This window comes from Jatropha curcas, chromosome 4 (assembly GCF_041381405.1).
Source record: "Jatropha curcas cultivar XTBG-Jc1 chromosome 4, XTBG_Jcur_1.0, whole genome shotgun sequence".
Lineage (NCBI taxonomy): Eukaryota > Viridiplantae > Streptophyta > Magnoliopsida > Malpighiales > Euphorbiaceae > Jatropha > Jatropha curcas.
In genome coordinates this window covers 8,674,103-8,695,203 of record NC_143154.1, presented here as the reverse complement: position 1 = coordinate 8,695,203, position 21,101 = coordinate 8,674,103, and the positions used below count along the sequence as shown (strand labels likewise).

Sequence of the window (21,101 nt, the reverse complement as noted above, 5' to 3'; positions counted from 1 at the left end):
TTTTAAAAAAAAAATAGATTTTCAAATAGAATACGCATAATATTTTATTTAGGAAAGAGATAAAAAAGAAAAAAAACTATATTTTTTTATATGGTTGGAGGGAAAATTCAAGGTTTATTTGGAGATGATTTAAAAAAAATAAAATTTCAAATAAAATATTCATAATGTTTTATTTAGGAGAGAGATAAAAGAAGAAAAAACTATATATTTTTTTGTGTGTGTAGTTGTAGGCAAATTTGAGAGTTTATTTGAAATGACAGAACGTTTATTTTATTTAATCTTTTTTTATTAATGAACATATAAATAATTAAGAATTTCAAAAATTTAAAATATTATCTTTTAAAATATTATTTTTTAATAAATATATATGATAATGAGACATTTAAAAATTTTTATACTTTATTTTTTAAATATTTGATTTTATTTTGATTAAAATTTAAAATATTAAATTTAGAGGAGAGGTAAAAAAGAAAAAAACATATATATTTTTTTTTGTATGATTGTAGAAAAAAATTGATTGTTTATTTGGAAAGGATGAAACATTTCTTTTATGTAATCTTTTTTATTAATTATTGATTAATTTATTTATTTATTTTAAATTTACAACTTACAAGAAACAAAATACTTAAATAAATTTATTAATTGACCAATATTGGATCATAACATGATTTGCTTTGTAATTTGCATTTATTGACTTACTTTAATCTTTTTTTTTTGTCCATCAACATTAAATTTCAATTATGATCTTTTCAATTGAAGAAATGATTGATTTTTGAAATTCAAATTGATAATTTTTTAATGTAACTTGTTTCTTATTAAATATTTAAGGTCTCGAAAGAGTTTTATTCTTAATAATAATTTTTTATTTTTTATTTTTTTTCATTACTAAATTTAATAATTTAACTACTATCACTTTAATTTAGTAATCTTTGAAATAAATGGATGAACTCTTGATGATTAAATATTTTTAATCTTTTTAATATTTTTTCTCTTATATTTTAAATCTGTTTGACTTGAAAGAAAATAGTGTTTAATTTTGGAGTTTTAAGAATTTGTGTATATGTGCATATATTCATTTCTCTAATACACTGGATAAGTAATACTGTCACTATAGCCAAAGCGATTACCAATATCAATTATCATTTTTTCAATTTTTTTTACCTAGGAGTAAAAAATAATTTATTTTTATTTTTCATTATATTTGCATATAGATATTGATTTGGTTTGACGGCAGGGGATTGAAAATTGGGTGATGATTTGATTTTCTTTTTGGGTATTTATTAGGGTTTTAAGAATTTGTAATTATAAATTAAGGACTGAATGATTAGGTTTTTGAATGAACTTGAAGTTTATTTTGAAACTACTTTCATTATAAAAAAATAAATTAAGATCTAACGTTACAAGTAGTTTGTACGATAAAGTTTAATACAAATTAACCAATTGCATTTATTTTAATCTAAATAAAAACTTATGTTTTAATATTATACAAAAAAAAAAAAAAAAACAAATGAGTATACAATGAGTACAATCAATGTTCAACACACGTTATGAAAAAGACTAATAAGGTCGGTGCTTTGTTTCGTTATTTAAAAATTTTAAAACAAAAGATTGTAGAGAAAATAAATGGTCAATATTTTTAGTTATTTAAAATAAGAAATTTTTTTTATAACAAAATAGTAATTCGGCCTAAATATTAGTATTTGATATTGATAACAAAACAAAAAATAATTTGATTTCCCCAAGTTTTATATTTGGTACACATTTCCTATTTATAACTGCAATTGCGATAACTTCATCGCTTTTTTCTCTCTTTCCTTCTAATTTGAATCTGGAGCCGAATATAATCACCAATCCATTGTTGCAATTTTCTTAAGCTGATCTCACTAAACACCAGACTTTCCCAAATAGCAGAAAAACCCTAGCTCAGTTCGGATCTCATCGTCATGGGTGACAACACCGATCCCTTCATGCGCAACCAAAACGCCGCCGTTCGTGGCAATACCAAGGGCCAGAACCGCGCTAATGTTCTTCAGCTCAAACTGGTTCCTGCCATAAATATTTTCCTTTCCAGTCTTCTTCTTCTCTGTGGTTTATGGAATAGTTGAACCCTAGGGTTTCAAACTTTTTTTCTTTGCTTGATATTATATAAATTGGACACTTATTACATGATGATTGATTCTTATGATCTAATCAAACTCATGTTTATTGATTTTACAGATTGGACAAAGCCATCCGACTGGTTTAACAGCCAATTTGTTGAAGCTTTTTGAACCTCGACCTCCATTGGAGTATAAACCACCTCCAGAGAAGAGGAAATGCCCACCATATACTGGTACCCCTTTATTTTGTTGAACTTAATACATATTTTTGATTTGTGATATCAGTCTTTGTAGTTTGTCTTTTGGATTCTAATCCATTTTTGTTCTCTATTTTAGGCATGGCCCAGTTTGTGAGTCAGTTTGCTGAGCCCGGGGAACCTGAGTATGCACCCCCTGTACAAAAAGCCGAAACTCCAGTAGGTTTCCTTTTTCCTTGGTTTCTGTTTAAGTTGATACGCTTAGTTTGTGAATGATCCCTCTTTTTTGTGTATGATAATCCTTTGTAACTCGTTTGTTGAAGTGATTCAAAATTATGAAACTATCTTTTATTCTCAAAAAATTTTTAACATTACCAGACAAAGAATTTCTTCCTTACTAATCCAAAAAGTTCCTACTGCTTTTATTACTATGATTTTATTATGTGATTTTCAATGTTCAATGCCTTCTATTTTATTTTCCTTTATCTTTGCAAGTCGTCAAAAAACCTAAAACAGTTGTTTTTACTATGAAGTTCGAGCACAAACTAGATTGATATGGTATGTTGATAGGAACAACGAAACATCAACAAGCAGAACCTTCTATTGGTACATATCACATATAAATGATCCTAATATGAGTTTTCTACATGATTCTTTGTCTAATCTCACACATAATGACATGAACTTATACAACATGAGTTTGCGTTTCATTTATTAGAAGGAATTTGGCACTTCTTTTTGTGTCTAGAATAATCTGCTTTTATTTTCCGTGAAATTTAAGTTCTGTTTTTTGGGTCCAGGCACAAAGGAGGGCTAGAATTCACAAGTTACGACTAGAGAAGGGTGCAGAGAAGGCTGCTGAGGAGCTTCAGAAATGTGAGATTGCCTTTCTTGGTTTTACTTATTTACTAAAACCTAGAATACTAATTAGAAAATTGTTTATTTGATTTATGCAGTAACTTTTAACTCTTTTGTTCATTCAGATGATCCAAATAATGACCCAAATATTTCAGGAGATCCATACAAGACATTGTTCGTTGCTAGGCTTGTAAGTACTCTTGTCTCTTCATCAATTTTTAGTTGGATGCTTAGTATTTTGCTGCGATGATTAATGATTTCATATTATCCTCTTGCAGAATTATGAGACAACTGAGAGTAGAATTAAAAGGGAGTTTGAGTCTTATGGACCAATAAAACGGGTAGGTATTTTTGAGTATACGCAAGCGGATTTGGTAAGAGGTTATGCAGCAGCATTATTTAAGCATTTCACTTTCACAAAGAACACGTTTTTTTTTCTTTTTCAAAGTTTCTAGTTTTGAAAATTTTATAGTTCATGCCTTCTTTCTTAATGTTTTAACTGAACAAAAGATTTTCAAGGCGCTGAAGTATCTTCTATATCATGTCTATATTTGTTAATATTCTTCAATTGAACCTATGTTAATTCAACGTTAAAGCTTTCACTACTTGTAAAATTAATTTTATAATCCCTGTTAGCCAAACATGAATACAGTAGGCCCTCACAATTGCAAAAGTTCTGTATTGGTGGTAAGTGTAATTAGCGATCCATAGTTCATCTTATGTTCAGCGTCCATATGAAAGGGAGAATGTTGAGCACCTATCTGTTGTGTAATATCATCAGTGGAGTATGCAAATAATACCTCAGGTATCACTGCCAATTTACTGGTAAAGGCATGGGCTTGTTCTGCAAATCCTTTTTTTTAACTCTGCTTTAAATGTAGTTTGGGTTTAGAAGTCATTTTGGGGTGGGGAGTTGGTCCTCTTCTAGGTATTGTGTTAGTACACGGTTCTTCATGCTGAGAGATCCCTGGTAAGGGCTGTTTGCTTTGTTCTGTTCCACAAATGGAATATTTTCTACCCTTCTCCTTACTATACAATTTGAACGATGTGCTTCATCCTGCTGGCAAAGCTGAAAGTTAAGTTGAGCAGAGCAGTGGTATACTGTGCCTTTTGGCCTTTATTTTCAAGCAACGAAAGGAGACTGGCCTCTTTCCTTTTCCCTGCACTGGGTAAAACATGTTGGGAGTATTAGCATCTCTTTCTCTCTATTTGAATTTTCTTTGTAATGCATTTCCTTGCTACTAAAACTTTTACTTTTGGCTTCAAAGGCTTATCAAAACTAATCAGCAGTTGAGAAGATGTCCTGGTATTTGCTATTTTATTTATAAACTATATTTTCTTACTTAAAAACATTGTTCCCTGGTAAGGGGATATTAGTCTGTTCAAGAATTGGTAAATTTGCCACGAAATATCAGTTTTTTCTGCGACCCTAGCACTGGTGGTGATGCATCTCGCGATTGGAAGCCCTATGATTAAAAGGTGAGCACGGCTCATGAGGCATATTGCCTGTCTGCCGTGCCATTTAGGTTTTACTATTTAATACTTCCATAGAGTTGTCACTTGGTTACATAAAAATGAAAAACAAATCTTGTGGAGATCATTCATAAAGAGAAAAATTCTGACTCATAAATGTATTTTATTTATTCTTCTGATTTGAGCTTTGCAGGTCCGATTGATAACTGATAAAGCGACGAGTAAACCTAGAGGATATGCTTTCATCGAGTATATGCATACTCGAGACATGAAAGGTTTGATTTTTTTTTTTTTTAATGTAATCAGGCCTATTGATGTTTTATTGATGTACTTTTCCATATTTTTCTAATAACTATTTTCATGTCTTCGCAGCTGCATATAAGCAAGCTGATGGACGGAAGCTTGATGGCAGAAGGGTGCTTGTGGATGTTGAGCGCGGTAGAACTGTTCCAAATTGGCGGCCTCGCAGACTAGGTGGTGGACTTGGAACTACACGAGTAGGTGGTGAAGAAGTCAACCAGAGGTATTCTGGGAGGTAATTTCTCTCATTCATAACACTTTTTAGTTATATTTTGTGGATGCATACACCCCATTAATCTTTGTGCCGGTGCCTATTATATTAGAAGCTGCATCCATAATATGCAAAAATAGTTATGAATGCCAGGGGTATTTGTACTATGTATGTATTTGTACCTAAAATTTTTTATGCTTCAATTAGTGTTGTACAATGCTACAACCTTTATGGGCTCTGTAATGACTATTTACTAGCATGAGTTGATGAAATATATTAATGCTAAGCTTGAAGGTCGTATCATGTGAAATAACAATGCCTATCTTGCTTGAAATTTGATGAATTGTTATTCTGGAAAAATCTAACATGTTCATTTGACCTTCATCAGAGAAGTACAGCAATCAGGAGGATCATCTAGATCTGAGGAGCCACGGGCACGAGAAGATCGTCATATTGAACGGTAAGGTTTTCCTTTTTCATTGGAAGAGATTATTGCTGTTTCTGATTATTGATTGTTTCTTCAAAATATAAAGAGTTCAAAAGAAGTCGTGTTGAAAGGGTAGTGTTTCAGCATAAATTCTTTCTGTTGTGTTCTACCAGTGGTTGGATGAGAAATCTCATGTTCACTCGATTACTGCATTGTTCTTACTTGAATGGTTATAAATTATTTAACTGTAGCCATGGAGTTTTGTGAAGTTTTTGTTATTTGATAGTTTTATGAGTACTTTTGTTATATATGTGACTGATATATTGCATGTTGTACATATGATTGATGGGTTGCTGTATGTACATTTCAGGGAGAGGGAGAAATCTCGTGAACGAGGAAGGGACAGAGAGAGGGAACGGGAGAAATCTCGTGAGCGTTCCCATGACAGGCCAAGGGACCGTGATCATAGAGAAGATAGGCACAATCGAGATCGTGACAGGGAGAGGGACCGGGAGAGGGAGAGAGAACGTGGACGGGACAGGGATCGTGACCGGGATCGTACACGAGATCGTGATCGAGGTCGGGATCGTGGTCGTGAATATGAACGCGACCGTGACAGAGACCGTGGTCGCGACCATGATCGTGATCGCACTCGGGAGAGGGAGAGGGATTATGAAGTTGGTGAAAATGATCGTGGGCGTTCACACGATAGGGAATCCGATTATGACCGTGTTGAATCGAAGCATGAGAGGGATCGCCGTTCTGAAAGGGACTATGAGCATGCTGAACCAGAGGATGATCGTGGTTGGTATGAACAACCTGAACAGGGGCATGGGCGGCAAGATACAGAGGATGATCAGCGTTATGATCACTATGAACATCACCGAAGCAGAGGAAAATATGATCACATGGATGTTCGAGGTGACCATGACCGTTACGAGCAATATCCTGACCATGATCACGATCGTTATGAGCGAATGGACCAGGATGATTACCATTATGATCATGGAACATCAGAATCACTTGACAGAGAAAATGAATATCGGCGATCAGAGAGGTCTCACTCACGGGAGTATGATAACTGAAATTGCAAGTCTGCTGAAATATGCTGTTGTGCATTACTGGTAAGAGGAATTACGTTAACAGCTATTGCCCTTTGTCTTTCTGTTTGATTTGGTATGAACTTTATGAATTGAATGAATGAATTTTGTTGCATATTTTGATCAAAAGCCAGAGTGCTTTCTGGTCTCTGGTTTAGAAAACGTTGGATTATTTTATGTACGAGTTAATAGGATTGAAGGATATGTGGTTGTTTTTGCTTGTTTGTGTTTCTGAATCCGAAATGGAAAGACCTTGGCTTGTGTTCCAGATTACAATACCATCTCTGAATTGTGATGGGTTAGATATAATTTCTTTAATTGCAAAATCTATTGGACTGGAATTTGTTGGTCACAAGGGTATCAAAAGGTTAGGACGGTATTTTCTTCATTAAGAATGTTTATCTATAGGACTTTCCATTCTGTTTTTGCGTGGGAAGTGGATGTCTCCATTTATCCTTCAAGAGGTTGTACGGCTAGTGGACTGCACCTTCTGTTTGGCAGTTCTTTTCACGAGTATGAAACTGTGTTCTGAATGGCTTTGTAAATAGTCGGATGAGCGGCTTTAGCCTTCAGTGTAATAACATCATACTGACCAGTTCATAGATGCTGGATTTTTGTTGTATGTTTGTACTCAATTACGGTGGTTTGGTCTATGAGAAGGTTCTGCTGCAGATTAAGGAAAGTCTATTCTAGGTAATATTTTCTGTTAGTTATTAATTTTACTTATTAGTGAAAAGTGTGGAAAAATCAATAAAAGGAATACAAATTTAAAATGTGGGCAAACATAAAATGCTAGCAGTACCAACCCCGTTGGCTCCTGTAACAGTGGAATCAAAATCCTTCAACCTCAACCCAAAAAAGTCAAAAAAAAAAAAAAAATAGTGGAAAATTCTTTGATCCAGCGGTTATGTTGAATGATCAAGTGCCAATCCTCTGAAGAATGGGTAGAGCCAACGCACTTCGTGGTCCATCTTGCAGTTCGAGAACCTTTTCTCATAACATCAAAATTTATGATACGAAACCTATTTCTTAACTCAGTTAAAGTGCAAGAATATAAAGAGAAGAATAAAGGTAAAAAGAAAAGTGAAAAAAAGGACAATTCAATGATTCGATATGGCTATTGCGGTTTCTTTTGCAACATGCGATTTGGGATTAAACGCATGGGACGTTTTGTTCTAGGATCGGCAATGGATATCGTACGCCTTGTTTTGCAATTTTCATTCCCATTATCGCGCTAGGAATTTAGATGGGATAAAAAAAAAATTGAGAGCATTTTGTTTTTGTTTATTAGTTTTATTATGATCCAAAATTTTTTGTATAAATGTTAATGAGGTATGGTCTAATTGGTCTTTCTACTTTTTTTTGCTCTTTTTTTTTTTTTTCAAGGTATGAATTCTTAGTAATTTAACCTACAATGCTTCCACTTTTAACATCTTTTTGTGACAAGCTTTCAGTTCAAATTTTAGTGGTCTGAATTTGCAGGCATAACTTGATGAACAATCAAGTAAAGGGATACAGTACAGACCGCCAATGTGATGTGAGCCACTAAATAGAGAGAGTTTTTGTATGCAAGTGAGAAAAATTTATGAAGAAGAAACCAACAAGCATTCAAACCCTATGAAGCTTCTTAGCTATATGCCACAAAACGGGCTAGCATTGGTCCTTTTTGGCCTTTTTGGTCCCAATTTGAAATTGTACGGTGCCTGCAATTGCTATAACTTGTGTTGTTCAAAGCTGCTTCTTCGAAATTTCCCTACAATAATTTCTCTTTTTCAACTACAAAGTAACTTGTGCTTATGGGAATTTTTCCTTTTCTAAAATAATTAAAGTAAGTAAAAGGAAAGGTTAGACTGTGATTTGCTCGATTCAGAACATTACCTCAATCAGAAACAAATATATGAAGCTTCTTCCATCATAATAACATCAAATAGAAAATAGCTAAGTGGTTAGTTGATATTGGTACGATTGGAATAAAGAAATTGATTGGTTGACCTTGCAAGAACATGGTCTACAGCTACTATAAAAAAAACATTGGGGGTTTTGATAACCAAAGAAACAAGTTGTAATAGTTAACATACTTCGCTTCAGTTTCCAAGAAATTGCAAGCTACAGTGATTTATTTTTTAAAACACAATAAAGTATAGATGCATTAAAAATGGGCAACTTTAACCATTACACGGAGGAATAAGAAGTCTTAAATTCGAATCCTCTCGATAAGCAGTGGATCTAGAAAAAAAAAAATTTTCTGGAGTCAATATAAAATGTATAAATAAGTAATAAAATATTAAAATAAATAATTATCTAAATTTTTTTTCTATATTTTTAATCTTTTTGATAAAATATCCAATGAGTTTTGAAAGAAAAACAATAAACAAGCAATTCCTATGAAAGTTTTAGTTTTAATAACAAATATAACTTACAGAATTAAAATATGGATACCTCAAATTGCCTGAAATATTTATAATACAATTTGAAATTAGGAAAAATTAAAGAGTTAGAACTACAAAAGTGTAAGAGATGAACTACTGAAAAAAATTGAAATGATGATGAGAGAAAAAAAGTTTTATTTGACGTAGATTACACAAGTCCTCCATTTTTCATATATTTCAATTTCTAAAAATATTGTTTTAAAAAATTTATTTTTAACTTTAAACTCGCTAATGGTAGTGTCTTATTAGGAAGTTTAATTTTTTTTTTTTATTTTTTTAGAAAAGAGGGGTTATTGACTCTTCATTTCACAACGTACATCTGCCACTACTCTTGACCTACCAATTAATTAAAAGGAAAGAGTTACCTCTGTTGTGTAGACGGTAATATTCTTTCTGTTTGTCGGATCTCTTAATAAATTAAAAAATAAATAACTAAACAAATTATGCTTATCGGAAGTGTGATTAAAGACACAAATTTCAGAACCAAAAGCTTTGTTTCCCTATCTATTTCAGAATACAACTTTTTAGGGGGACAAATTGCTTAGTAGCTTATTGAGAGACGCCTAACCGTCCAAATCAGGCGATCAATCACTTAATTCCTCCTAATTCTTCTTCTTCTTCTGTTTTTTTTTTTTTTTTTTTTTTTTTTTTTTTTTGGCATCATGAACCATGTTTCTTTCCCCTTTCCTTTTTAGCTGTCAATGGACACAGTACCCTCCTTGTTAGAAGTTGTAAACTGAGTTAAATTTAGCTGGACCCAAAATCTAAAATGCTACTTTAACCTTGATTATATTTTTTGTACACTTGAATTCATAAATATTTTTAATTAAAAATTTTATTATATGATATAAAAATTTGTTAAAAATTATATGAAAATACTTCACTAGCTACTTGATGAATCATAACATTTTATTAATGAAGTTCAAGTAACTTGATTCATTTATATTCGAGTAAGTAATGTGTGTAATCTCTAAGTTGGCTTACGATTAAGCTCAATATAAATTGGAATCAGTTAAAATGAAATTAAATTAGGAATAAAAATGAAATACTCTATCTTTGTAAATTCTGATTAAAGGAGCCAAATCTAAAGCTATTGGATGCATGCAGGTACTATTGAGGTTAGGAACAAAACTTGTCAGCTGAAGAACAGTAAAACATTACTAAATCTTACTTTTATTTTAATTTAATTTTAAAATTTCAATGGTCACCTTTGTTAGATGCTGACCAGTTAAAAACAAGATGCAGAATCATTTAGGTGCAGTCCATATCAGGGGACCAGAGAGAGAGAGAGAGAGAGAAAGAGAGAGATGCACAAAGAGAGTTATATATACACTTATATATCTAGAAGCTGGGCATATCCTCAGAGTACACTCCCTTATTTGTTTCAGATTTTCTCTCCCTGCATAAGAATTGCTCATACCATAGACCATAAAAATCAAAACAAAGAACAAAGGGGACTGAAACCCATTGTTACAAGCCAACAATACGCTCTCTCCCAAAGCTTCCAATAGTCTTGCACCAACCAAAATAGCCAAAATGGTGCTAAGTGTCAAAAGAGTTTCAGTAATAGGAGCAATGGTGATATTCTTTGGTCTAATGGTTATGGGCAGTTTTACTAATGCAGAAAGACTACTGAAAGAACAAAAACCAAAAATTTTGGTTGAGAAAGAAATGGAACCTAGTTTTCTTCAAAAAATGGCTCATTTCTTGTGGCAGAGTGGCAAGTCCTCTTATGATCCTGTTTGGCCAGTGAGTTTTTGTTTACTATTCTTGCATTGATTATTTCCAACAAGTTCTTATGACTAATATAAATAAATATGTAAATTTGTAACAGGAGATGGAGTTTGGTTGGAAAATTGTGGTAGGATCAATAGTTGGGTTCCTGGGTGCAGCACTGGGTAGTGTTGGAGGTGTTGGAGGTGGTGGAATTTTTGTTCCTATGCTCACCTTGATTATAGGTTTTGATCCCAAATCTTCCACTGCCATTTCGAAGTGTAAGCAACACTTACTTTTTTAATTCAAATCTCAATACTTAGGGCTTGTTCGGCAAAATTAACTATTTTAATAACTGTTAGCTGTTTTAGTAGTTTTTAGCTGTTTGAGTAGCTGTTTGAGCAGCTTTTCATAAAACGCTAAAAACTAAAAGTTTTAGGGGTTAACCTTTTATAAAACGCTAACAAAACTTCTAAAAGTTAGTTCAAATGCTATGTTATCGAACACTATAAAAAATAATATATAGCATTTATGATTTGACTGGTCAAAACAATAAAAACTACTCGAAAAGTTGTTGCACAACACAGTCTTAAAACAACACTCACTCTTATGCCAGCAGTGACAAATGCTAAATTCTATTCCCTTCCATATTATGTTTTTCAATTACTTCTGTTACTAACTTGTGATTTGATTTTCTGATTGTAGGTATGATAATGGGTGCTGCAGGATCAACAGTATACTACAACCTAAGATTAAGGCACCCAACACTTGACATGCCCCTTATAGACTATGACCTTGCTTTGCTTTTTCAGCCCATGCTTATGCTTGGAATTAGCATTGGAGTAGCTTTTAATGTCATGTTTGCTGATTGGATGGTAACAGTTTTGCTTATTATCCTCTTCATAGGTAAAAAAGAAAAAACCAAGAAATTGATAACACTTCTTCTGATTAAAGAAACCAAAGCAGCGATTCCAAAAACAAGTAAATAAACAAATCTACTTATGGCAGGTACATCAACTAAAGCTTTATTCAAAGGAATAGATACATGGAAGAAAGAGACAATGATGAAGAAGGTAAAAGGTTTTATGTTTGCTGGTTCTTGAGCTTTCTTTATAGTGATCTCTTTTGTATTTTCGTGCTTATTAATTCACCTTTTGGTTGAGATTCAGGAAGCAGCAAAGCAATTGGAATCAGAGTCCAAACCTGGTGGTGAGTGTTTCATTGTTCAAATATACAAATCCAAACACAATATTGAAATTCAGAAATGGGTATAAATTTTAAGAAAAATATTGAAAAAACTCAAATAATTTGCAGATGGACAAGATTACAAACCACTCCCGAGCGGTCCAACAGCTCTCTCAAATGATGAAGAGGTTGCTGAATTTTCCATACCCTTTTCAAAAAAATCCTTAATCACACTACTATTCTTGTTTTTGTTGCTATTGGTGCTTACATTTTCTATAATTCTGTTCAGATTCCTCTACTTCAAAACATTTACTGGAAAGAAGTAGCATTGCTGGTGTATGTATGGTTAGGCTTTCTTGCTGTTCAAATTGTTAAGGTGAGCTACCTATTATATAACATTTCAAGAATTAAATACCAAATAAATTATAAACCAAGCGCCAATCTTAAACCCAAGTGTCAAAACTAAACGGGCTAATAGATTATAGGAAGGTCCCCAAATCTGAAGCGGGCAATGTGGAACAGAGAGATTGAATTGGCTTTTTAGATGTTTTTAAACGTGTACTATCTTTTTGCAGTCATATGCTAAAACCTGCTCCATGACATACTGGATTCTTAACGCCTTACAGGTGAGATCTGAAACCTGAAAAATTATGACAAAATTACCTTCAAGTCGAAAATTTCTACTATAATGTAATATTTGAATGCTGTACAGATACCAATTGCAGCCTCAGTTACTATTTTCGAAGCCATATGTTTGCGGAAAGGGACAAGAGTTATAGCATCAAAGGGAAAAGAAATCACAAATTGGAAGTTTCATCAGATTTTTCTTTACTGTTCCTGTGGTATAATAGCTGGTATGGTAGGTGGCTTGCTTGGGCTAGGAGGCGGCTTTATCTTGGGACCTCTTTTCCTTGAACTAGGAATTCCTCCTCAGGTACAACACATGAAAAAAACTTTCCAGAATCAATATATAATAAACTATAATAAGGAGAGTTTATTCAGAATTTTAACAGTGATCAATTGAAAAAAAAAAAATACACGTGTATCAAACGAAATTAAGAAAAAAAGATAGCAATTGACCACCTTTCTATAATGTAGATCCGCTACTATATATAGGGGCTTACATAGTTCATAATGGAGTTCCATGTGGGAAGTATGCAATATATATATGCATAAAATAAATAATATTGTATCCTTCTCAGGTGGCAAGTGCAACATCTACCTTCGCAATGGTATTCTCATCATCTATGTCAGTTGTTCAGTACTACTTTCTCAATCGCTTCCCTGTCCCATATGGTAAGTGAAAATAATTTGTAAAAGACACAAATATTTGATAATAACTGGTACAATTCAAACTTGGGACCTCCTAACAGAAACGAAATGTTTGCTTACATTAATTTTTTTATTTTATTTTATTTGCAGCTACTTATTTTGTTATAGTTGCAACATTTGCTGCCTTGGCCGGGCAGCACGTAGTGAGAAGGATTATTGCCGTTCTTGGAAGAACATCAATAATCATTTTCATACTGGCTTTGACAATTTTTGTCAGCGCAATCAGTTTAGGTATCATAAGTTATCTCCAGAATCGTTTTTAATTTTCATTTTCAAGAAGTAATTCTAAGTCTTACAATTGGATACTGCAGGTGGAGTGGGCATAGCAGATATGGTTGAGAAGCTGGAAAACGAAGAGTATATGGGATTTGAAAATCTTTGTTACTAAGAAGTTCAGTTATATCAGAGTACAGCAGATTGGGATTTGGATTTTTCTCAGTAGATAACAACACTACAAGCAGCTTCTTCTTCTTCTTCTTCTTCTTCTTCACAGTTGAATTTCAAGTTAAGAGATATATATATACATATATAAATGTTATTGAACATTTGATTATTGTATGTAAAAGTTTCAGCTAAAACTTGTGTGGCTGAGCTTCTTCATGTTTTTCCTTTTTCACTTGCGTCTTATTACTATTGTTTCTCCCGATAAATTTTTTGCAACAAAGCTGCATTTCATGAACTATTATTTGAGATAGAACTTTTATCCATTATATTTAATTATAATCATTACTGTTTCCAGTAATATGAATATTAAATATAATGTTGTATGTCTTACTGTTTAACTGAATCTTGTGGGATAATTTCTCTCTCAACTTTTCAAATAATTGCAATTTCACTCTGAATTAACATTTGTATTCTAGACGATCTTGATCAACAATTGCATTTATATAATAATTTGCTTTTAACGTGTAGTTGTAACCCAGAAGCAAATTAGGACGCCCATAAACTTATTGATGTATTGGAATTGTACCCTATAAGATAAAAGTAAATGCAACATGGATTGTTTGAATTAAATGGGAAACAAATGCTATAACCTAAGAATTCAAACAATAAACAAGAACGTTAAGCCCGAGTATTCTTATAATAAACAAGAAAATCAAGATTGGGCCTTTTATTTTAGAACTAAATCAACTTTAAGATGCAAAAAATATGAGTTCAACGCTAATTTAATGTTTACTCTTCGTACAACAACAAATATGGTAATTCCTTTGCCATTGTCAATTGTCACTATTTAATTTCCTATAAAGGGAAGAGAAATAACGACTCAGAGAAAAAATGGGCAAAATGATTAATTTTCCCTTTTAATTGAAATAGTGTGTTGTGCATTTAACAAGCTTGGATTAGTTAGACCGTCTATATTTAATTATTTTAATTGAAATCCCAATATTAAATTTCTTCTAGTGTGCAATTGCAATATATCAACAAATTTAAGATGCCCTAAATCACTTTTAGAGTGCAGTTGCATATTAAAAGCATATTGGAGAGTAAATGCAGAGAGTAAATACATATAGGTTGATAAATTTAAGATGCTCAGAGTGCAAATGTAAATTTAGAATGAAATTACAATTACTTTAAAAGTTTGTGGTAAAATTAATGATTAGGGTATTTCCATTTATTTAACATTCCAAGAAGCTTTATCATACAAGTTCTATCTTTCTTTTCATTAGTTAAAATAGGTCAAATGCATAAATTCACCTCTGTCAAAAATCTTGTGGCATAATTTACTTTTACTTTGACTTGTTAGAAACTTCAACTTACAAAATTGCACTTATTGAACAATTCAACTTGCATGGTAGCGGACATCCACTTTCCATTTAATGTCATCCTAGGCAGGCTCGCTGATGATGCCTTATTTTTACATGAAAGGAAAATCGAGAACGAGCTTGGTTGGATTTTATTTAGTAAAATGATTTTCTTTTATTAAACTCATTTATTAATCCTCATAAATGGCGATCCTTTAAAAAAAAAAAAAGGGATTTGTAAAAAAATCTCTTATATTGGTAAGAGTTTTAGTTTGGAGTCGCCACCCTATTTAGGAAAAATTCTCGAATTATTCGACTAACTCGGTTTTAAACCAGAGATAGGGTTTGGGAGTTAGGTATGATATTGGGAAGGTATTAGGCACCTATATCACCTAGTTAAACCGGCCTCCTCGTTATCCATTAATTCACAATAATTTAATAATAATATTAATTAGAATTGAGGTGTAAAATGTATTTTAATGCAATTTTTGAAAATCATGTCAATCATGCAAATTGGTGAAGCACATAAAACATAAAATATGCATCCATAAGAAAGGAGGGAGGAGAAAAGAATACAACCAATCTCCTAAAATACAATCTACCCTTGACCCTCTCAAAATTTTCCAAATCCCAATTAATAGTACAAACAAGCAATTATTAGGAATCCCCTTTACATTTAACCAATACAAAATAAAACCAAAGCAATAAAAATCATCCATAAAACATAAATACAAATTGACATTCATAGAAATACAATCCCATATATAGAATCATAAAACATTCATTTATTCAACTAATGATTAAAATGATGCATGTTTATGTTCTAAGGTTAATGTATAATGAGTTAGTGCAACAATAATCATAATACAATGAATAAAAGGGCGTAAATTTAAAGCACAAAATATTAAAACTGCTTAAAAGTAAATGAAATTAAATTAAAGCAACAAATTTAAAGATTAAAACAAGATTAGAGTTCAAGATCTTGATGTTCATCATGAATGATGAGCAAATGCATCCATCACTATTCAAAATCTTATTTATTGATGTTTATTAAATCCATTTGTGGGCAAAAATGTGTCACAAATCAATAAAGTCTGGAGCTTTGCCATTGGATATCCGAATCGGGTCAGTTTTATTGTTATTTATTAATCTGGACCTCTGAAATGAAGTGCCTGGTGCCATAGAAAAAGTGGCGTGCACGACATAAGTGTGGCGTGCGCCACACGTAATAGCGCCAGGCCTTTCCCTGATCAGGAAGGTCACAGATTAAAATAAAGTTTAAAGGGGTGAGTCTGTGGGGAAGTGGCACGAGCCACTAGCTTGTGGCGCACGCCACACGTAGTGGCTTGCGCCACTGTGGTCTCAATGCGCCATTTCAACCTAGACTCCCTCTTTTGGTTGATCTCGGGTTTCCTCACAACCAGGCACAAGAATGGTGATTTAACACCAAAATAAAATGAAAAAGAGGTGCAAAAAGAGATTAAAGGCCCTTAGAAACTACCTTTTTGAAGATTTCCAAGGATTTGTATAAGAATGGATGAGAGAAATTCAAAGGTTGAGTTTTTGATCCAAGAATCTGAGTTTGAGATTAGATAAATGTGTTTTTAGAATTTTTAATGAATCCTTAAGGATTTTTTGATCAAAAATAGATGTTTAATAACATAGATCAAAGTATGAACACAAGTTCTTCTTTGATTCTTAGTTGAGTTTTGAAAATGATATAGTTTCCTTAAGGTTTCCAAAAAATCTTCCTTCAACACAATCCAATGCCCTATTTATAGACAAATGGGGATATGTTGCCCTACTTTAGGGCTCATGTGGCAATACGCCACTGGTAGGCCTCAAAATAGGACCCGACCCATTTTTATAAAATCAGATTGGGTGGCACGTAAAATGAGGTAGTGCACTGGCGGGCTTGATGCGCTTCTTGGGTCCGATTTCGTCGCTAAACGCCCGGTTACGCGAAAAAATAAAATGGTTAAATACGTGTATTATCTCAGCAATGGAACATTGGTCCGAAAATCGGGACGATTGGAAATCCCGATCCAAACTTATGTAAAAATGGTTTATGATCACTAGGCCAGTAGGGGCAAAATTTGAGGGTCTACACCTGCCCTATATGAGTTGGAAGCAGTTACGTGTATTGAGTATCTCACTCTAAAATTTTACTGTGATAATAATGAGATTATTGCTATGAAGGGGGATCAAAAGATAACTCAGGAAGCATACATGGTAGCACTGAAAGGGATACCTCTTACCCTACCCATTATGTGGATGCCAGAAGAGGAAACACACACAATGCCAGATGAGCATCAACCTTGTGACATACTCAGATACACCTCGGCTTCAAGCCCACGCCTATGGGCGAACTGGTCAAATGGGAGGTAGAACTATGGAAACATTTATAACTTTGGGAGCTGAACTGCTTATGGAAATACAAAGCAGTATTAGAAAGGTGTTGGAAGACAATGTCAACAGTTTAGCATGGACGGCTAAAGACATAATTGGGATTAATCCCGACATCATATCCTATAAGCTCAGTATTGATCCAGACTACAAGCTTGTGAAGCAAAAGAAGTAAAGTCATGGACTGGAAAGGCAACAAGCCATAGTGGTTGAGGTAGATAAGTTGTTACAAATAGGATTTTACCGATTTGGTTGGCGAACGTGGTGCTAGTACCGAAGCCCAATGGAATGTTGAGGCTATGTGTAGATTTTACCGATTTGAACAAGGCATGCCCCAAAGACCCCTACCCTCTGCCTAACATAGACCAATAAGTAGATTCAATAGCTGGCTATGAAGTATACATCTTCATAGATGCAGCTGCTGAATACCACCAAATAAGGATGAACAAGCTAGATGAAGAGAAGATGAGCTTCATTATAGATAGGGGGATTTATTGCTACCAAATGATGCCCTTTGGTCTAAAAAATGCAAGAGCCACATACAAGAGATTGGTCAACAGCATGTTCCAACACTAGATAAGGCGAACGGTAGAGGTATCTATAGACGACATGATCATTAAAAGTACTCAGGTTGCAAACCATCCCAAGGACTTGGAAGAAGCATTTGAAATCTTAAACAAGTTCAATATGAAATTGAATCCAGACAAGTGCACATTCAGGGTAGAAGCAGGCAAGTTTTTGGGTTTTGTGATATCATAATGGGGTATAAAGGCGAACCCTGAGAAGATCAAGGAAATTGATAGGTGTTATTTTTACAATATTTTTAATATAGTTCTTATTAGGAATTTTAGTAATTTTAATCACTTTAACTAATTTTCACTTTGTTTTATTTATGTTTTTGTTCAAAGATTCCTTGAATCATAATCCACTTGATCTTAAAGAAATTTGCAGGATTTTGGCACAGAAAAGAGCATTATAAAGCAAAACACTTAGGCTCTGGCACGCCCTGCCCGTGCAAATCAGCACGCCCGTGCTGAACTTAAGGAAAATCAAGTGGAGACTCAGACTCTAGCACGCCAAGCCTGTGCTATCTGGTACGCCCGTGCCTGAAAGAACCTTATCAAGCACGCCCATGATGCATTTCATGCTGAAAAGACAGAGCCTAGCACGCCCTGGCCGTGCTATGGGGCACGCCCGTTCCACAGATTTTTCTTTGGACGTGTTACGCAGCACGGCCCGTGCCGAGCCATCCATAAAACTCAGGCCCTGACACTCCCAGACCGTGCAAAATAGCACGCCCGTGCTACAAATTTGATGCTGTCTTGAATTATGAACGCCAGCCAGTCTCTATAACTTACATGGGCCCACCTCAGATATTTTTCTGACGTGCAAATCAAGATCTAATCTTATTTAGGAAGATGGAAGAGTCCTAATTGAGAAGAAATCCAAAGCCTAATTAGTTTCATATCTCCAAAAAGATTTCTTACTTAATAAGGATTCTATTTCCTAAACGGAGTCAGGTTTTCTCCCAAGAAGTCTATATAAAGAGAGGGCATTTCATTGTAAAGGACATCTCCAGTCTTTGATAATTTGTGCACATTGTTTCTTTTCTCTCTCAAGGACTTCAAGCATTCAAGATTCGTGCCAAGATTCAAGGAAGCCGTCCACGTATCTGTTGCCTAGTTTTTATTTCTAAACTCTTAATCTTGTTTTACTTTTCATTATTCACATTGATTATGAAGTTTTATTCAAGTATTATTGAGTTTTATTTAATTACTATGTCGAACTAAATCCTCATACTAGGGATTTGATGTAGTTTGAATTCTTTTCCAATTTATAATATTAGATTTGTTTATCTTTATTCAAAGTATAATTTATTATTGAACTTAATGCTTCCAGGCAGAGTTTTTCCCCTAGATTGATTTATTTCATTATTCACTTTCGGGAGAAGGGTTTTTGATATGGACAAGGTATAAATTACATGAGAATAATAACTTGATGCGGAAGCTTTATGGCTTGACTCATGGGGGGTTTTTATAAGTTAATGACCTTAGGTTATGAATTCACAAAACAAACCACAAAACTTAATGATTTAATTCATGTTTGATTACACTATTGGAAGATAGGTAATTAAATTGAATTAGAATAGCTAACAAAACATCGGGAGAGCTTGTTAGTGATTCTAGGGTTGTTTCTCCGACTTGAACAATTAAAATTGATTAACAAACTAATAAAATAAATTGGATGGAGTTAAGTGAAATCAAAATCCCTAGGAGTTTTAAAATCCTTGATTTCTTTCCTTCAAATACTATTGCTTGAGTTATTTTTGTTCTCTTTTAAGTATTTATTTTTCTTACAATAATTCTCCCTTATTGCCGTTTAAATAATAATAGGTTAACATAATTTTGGTACTTGATACACAATCCCTGTGGAGACGATACTTTACTCACTCTATATTACTTGCTGCGATTTCGTGCACTTGTGAAAAATCACTGTCAAGTTTTTGGCGCCGTTGCCGGGGATTGGCGTTATCAATATCAATACTAATTACCCTATTGTTAATTTAAACATTTATTCTTCTTTTTTTTTATTTAATTTTTATTTTAAAAGAATTATTTCAGGTGTTTATGCAAAGAAGATCAGGTAGGACTGAACCCCTAATCTTTGATCAAGAAATTGAAAAGACTTGTCGTAGGAACAACGGTGTTAGAAGAGCACGTGAAAGCAAACCCGAACAGCAAGCAGTCATGACAGATCAAGTCAATTCAGAATACAGAACTCTACCTCAGAATCATGTCCGCACCTTGCGGGATTACACAACACCTTCTCTTAATGGAACAACCTCAAGTATCACAAGATCTCGGGTGGAAGCTAATAATTTTGAAATTAAACCTGCAATTATGCTTTCCACCACAATTCAATATGGTGGTTTACCTAGTGAAGATCCTACCGTTCATATCACAAATTTCCTGGAGATTTGCGATACCTTCAAACAGAATGGTGTTTCCGAGGATACCATAAAACTAAGACTCTTCCCTTTCACTCTTAGGGATAAAGCACGATCTTGGTTACAATCATGCCTTGCTGGAAGTTTTACAATATGGGAGAAATTAGCCTAAAAATTTTTAGCAAAATTCTTTCCATCTTCAAAGACCACAAAACTGCGCAATGAGATAATGATCTTTGTCCACCATGATCAAAAAAGTTTGTACGAAGCTTGGGAAAGATTCAAGGACTTATTGAGAAAGTGCCCACATCACAGTTTGCCTAAATGGTTACAGGTACAAACTTTTTATAATGCGTTATCTCTTAACATTAAAATCACTCTAAATGCAGCTGCAGGTGGATCTTTTGAAAGAAAAGAAATTGATGAGGCATATGACCTAATAGAAGAGATGGCAAGCAATAGTCATTACCAAAATAGCTCTGAAAGAAAGAAGTCTGCAGGAGTCTATAAAATAGATGCCATTACAACACTCAATGCCAAGGTAGATAATATGAAGAAAGTTGGACTTATTGACTACTAACCCTGTCAACTCTATTATGCAAGTTTATGATAGGTGTAATGGGCAATATGGGATTGGAGAATGCATGCTAGACTCTTTAAATCCGCAAACCTTGGAACAAGT

At 33.6% G+C, this 21,101-nt stretch overlaps 2 protein-coding genes and 1 non-coding gene across 3 annotated transcripts; 2 read left to right on the top strand and 1 right to left on the bottom strand.

The window, feature by feature from the left end:
- Positions 1-1,739: 1,739 nt before the first annotated feature.
- Positions 1,740-6,941, top strand: U1-70K (U1 small nuclear ribonucleoprotein-70K). Its single transcript, XM_012216643.3, has 10 exons — positions 1,740-2,042; positions 2,218-2,332; positions 2,436-2,515; positions 3,097-3,172; positions 3,280-3,344; positions 3,433-3,495; positions 4,821-4,902; positions 5,000-5,162; positions 5,527-5,598; positions 5,936-6,941. Exons 1-10 carry the CDS (start codon positions 1,944-1,946, stop codon positions 6,648-6,650), a joined length of 1,530 nt encoding a protein of 509 aa, XP_012072033.1. The 5' UTR covers positions 1,740-1,943; the 3' UTR covers positions 6,651-6,941.
- A 3,486-nt stretch (positions 6,942-10,427) lies between these two features.
- Positions 10,428-14,003, top strand: LOC105633940 (sulfite exporter TauE/SafE family protein 3). Its single transcript, XM_012216646.4, has 12 exons — positions 10,428-10,843; positions 10,929-11,088; positions 11,513-11,713; positions 11,816-11,880; positions 11,977-12,016; positions 12,122-12,180; positions 12,282-12,368; positions 12,568-12,618; positions 12,705-12,926; positions 13,195-13,288; positions 13,415-13,555; positions 13,636-14,003. Exons 1-12 carry the CDS (start codon positions 10,631-10,633, stop codon positions 13,710-13,712), a joined length of 1,410 nt encoding a protein of 469 aa, XP_012072036.1. The 5' UTR covers positions 10,428-10,630; the 3' UTR covers positions 13,713-14,003.
- Positions 14,004-20,630: 6,627 nt separating this feature from the next.
- Positions 20,631-20,737, bottom strand: LOC149496807 (small nucleolar RNA R71). The gene has a single exon (XR_016320704.1). It is a non-coding gene; the product is annotated as a small nucleolar RNA R71 (small nucleolar RNA).
- Between the last annotated feature and the right edge of the window lie 364 nt (positions 20,738-21,101).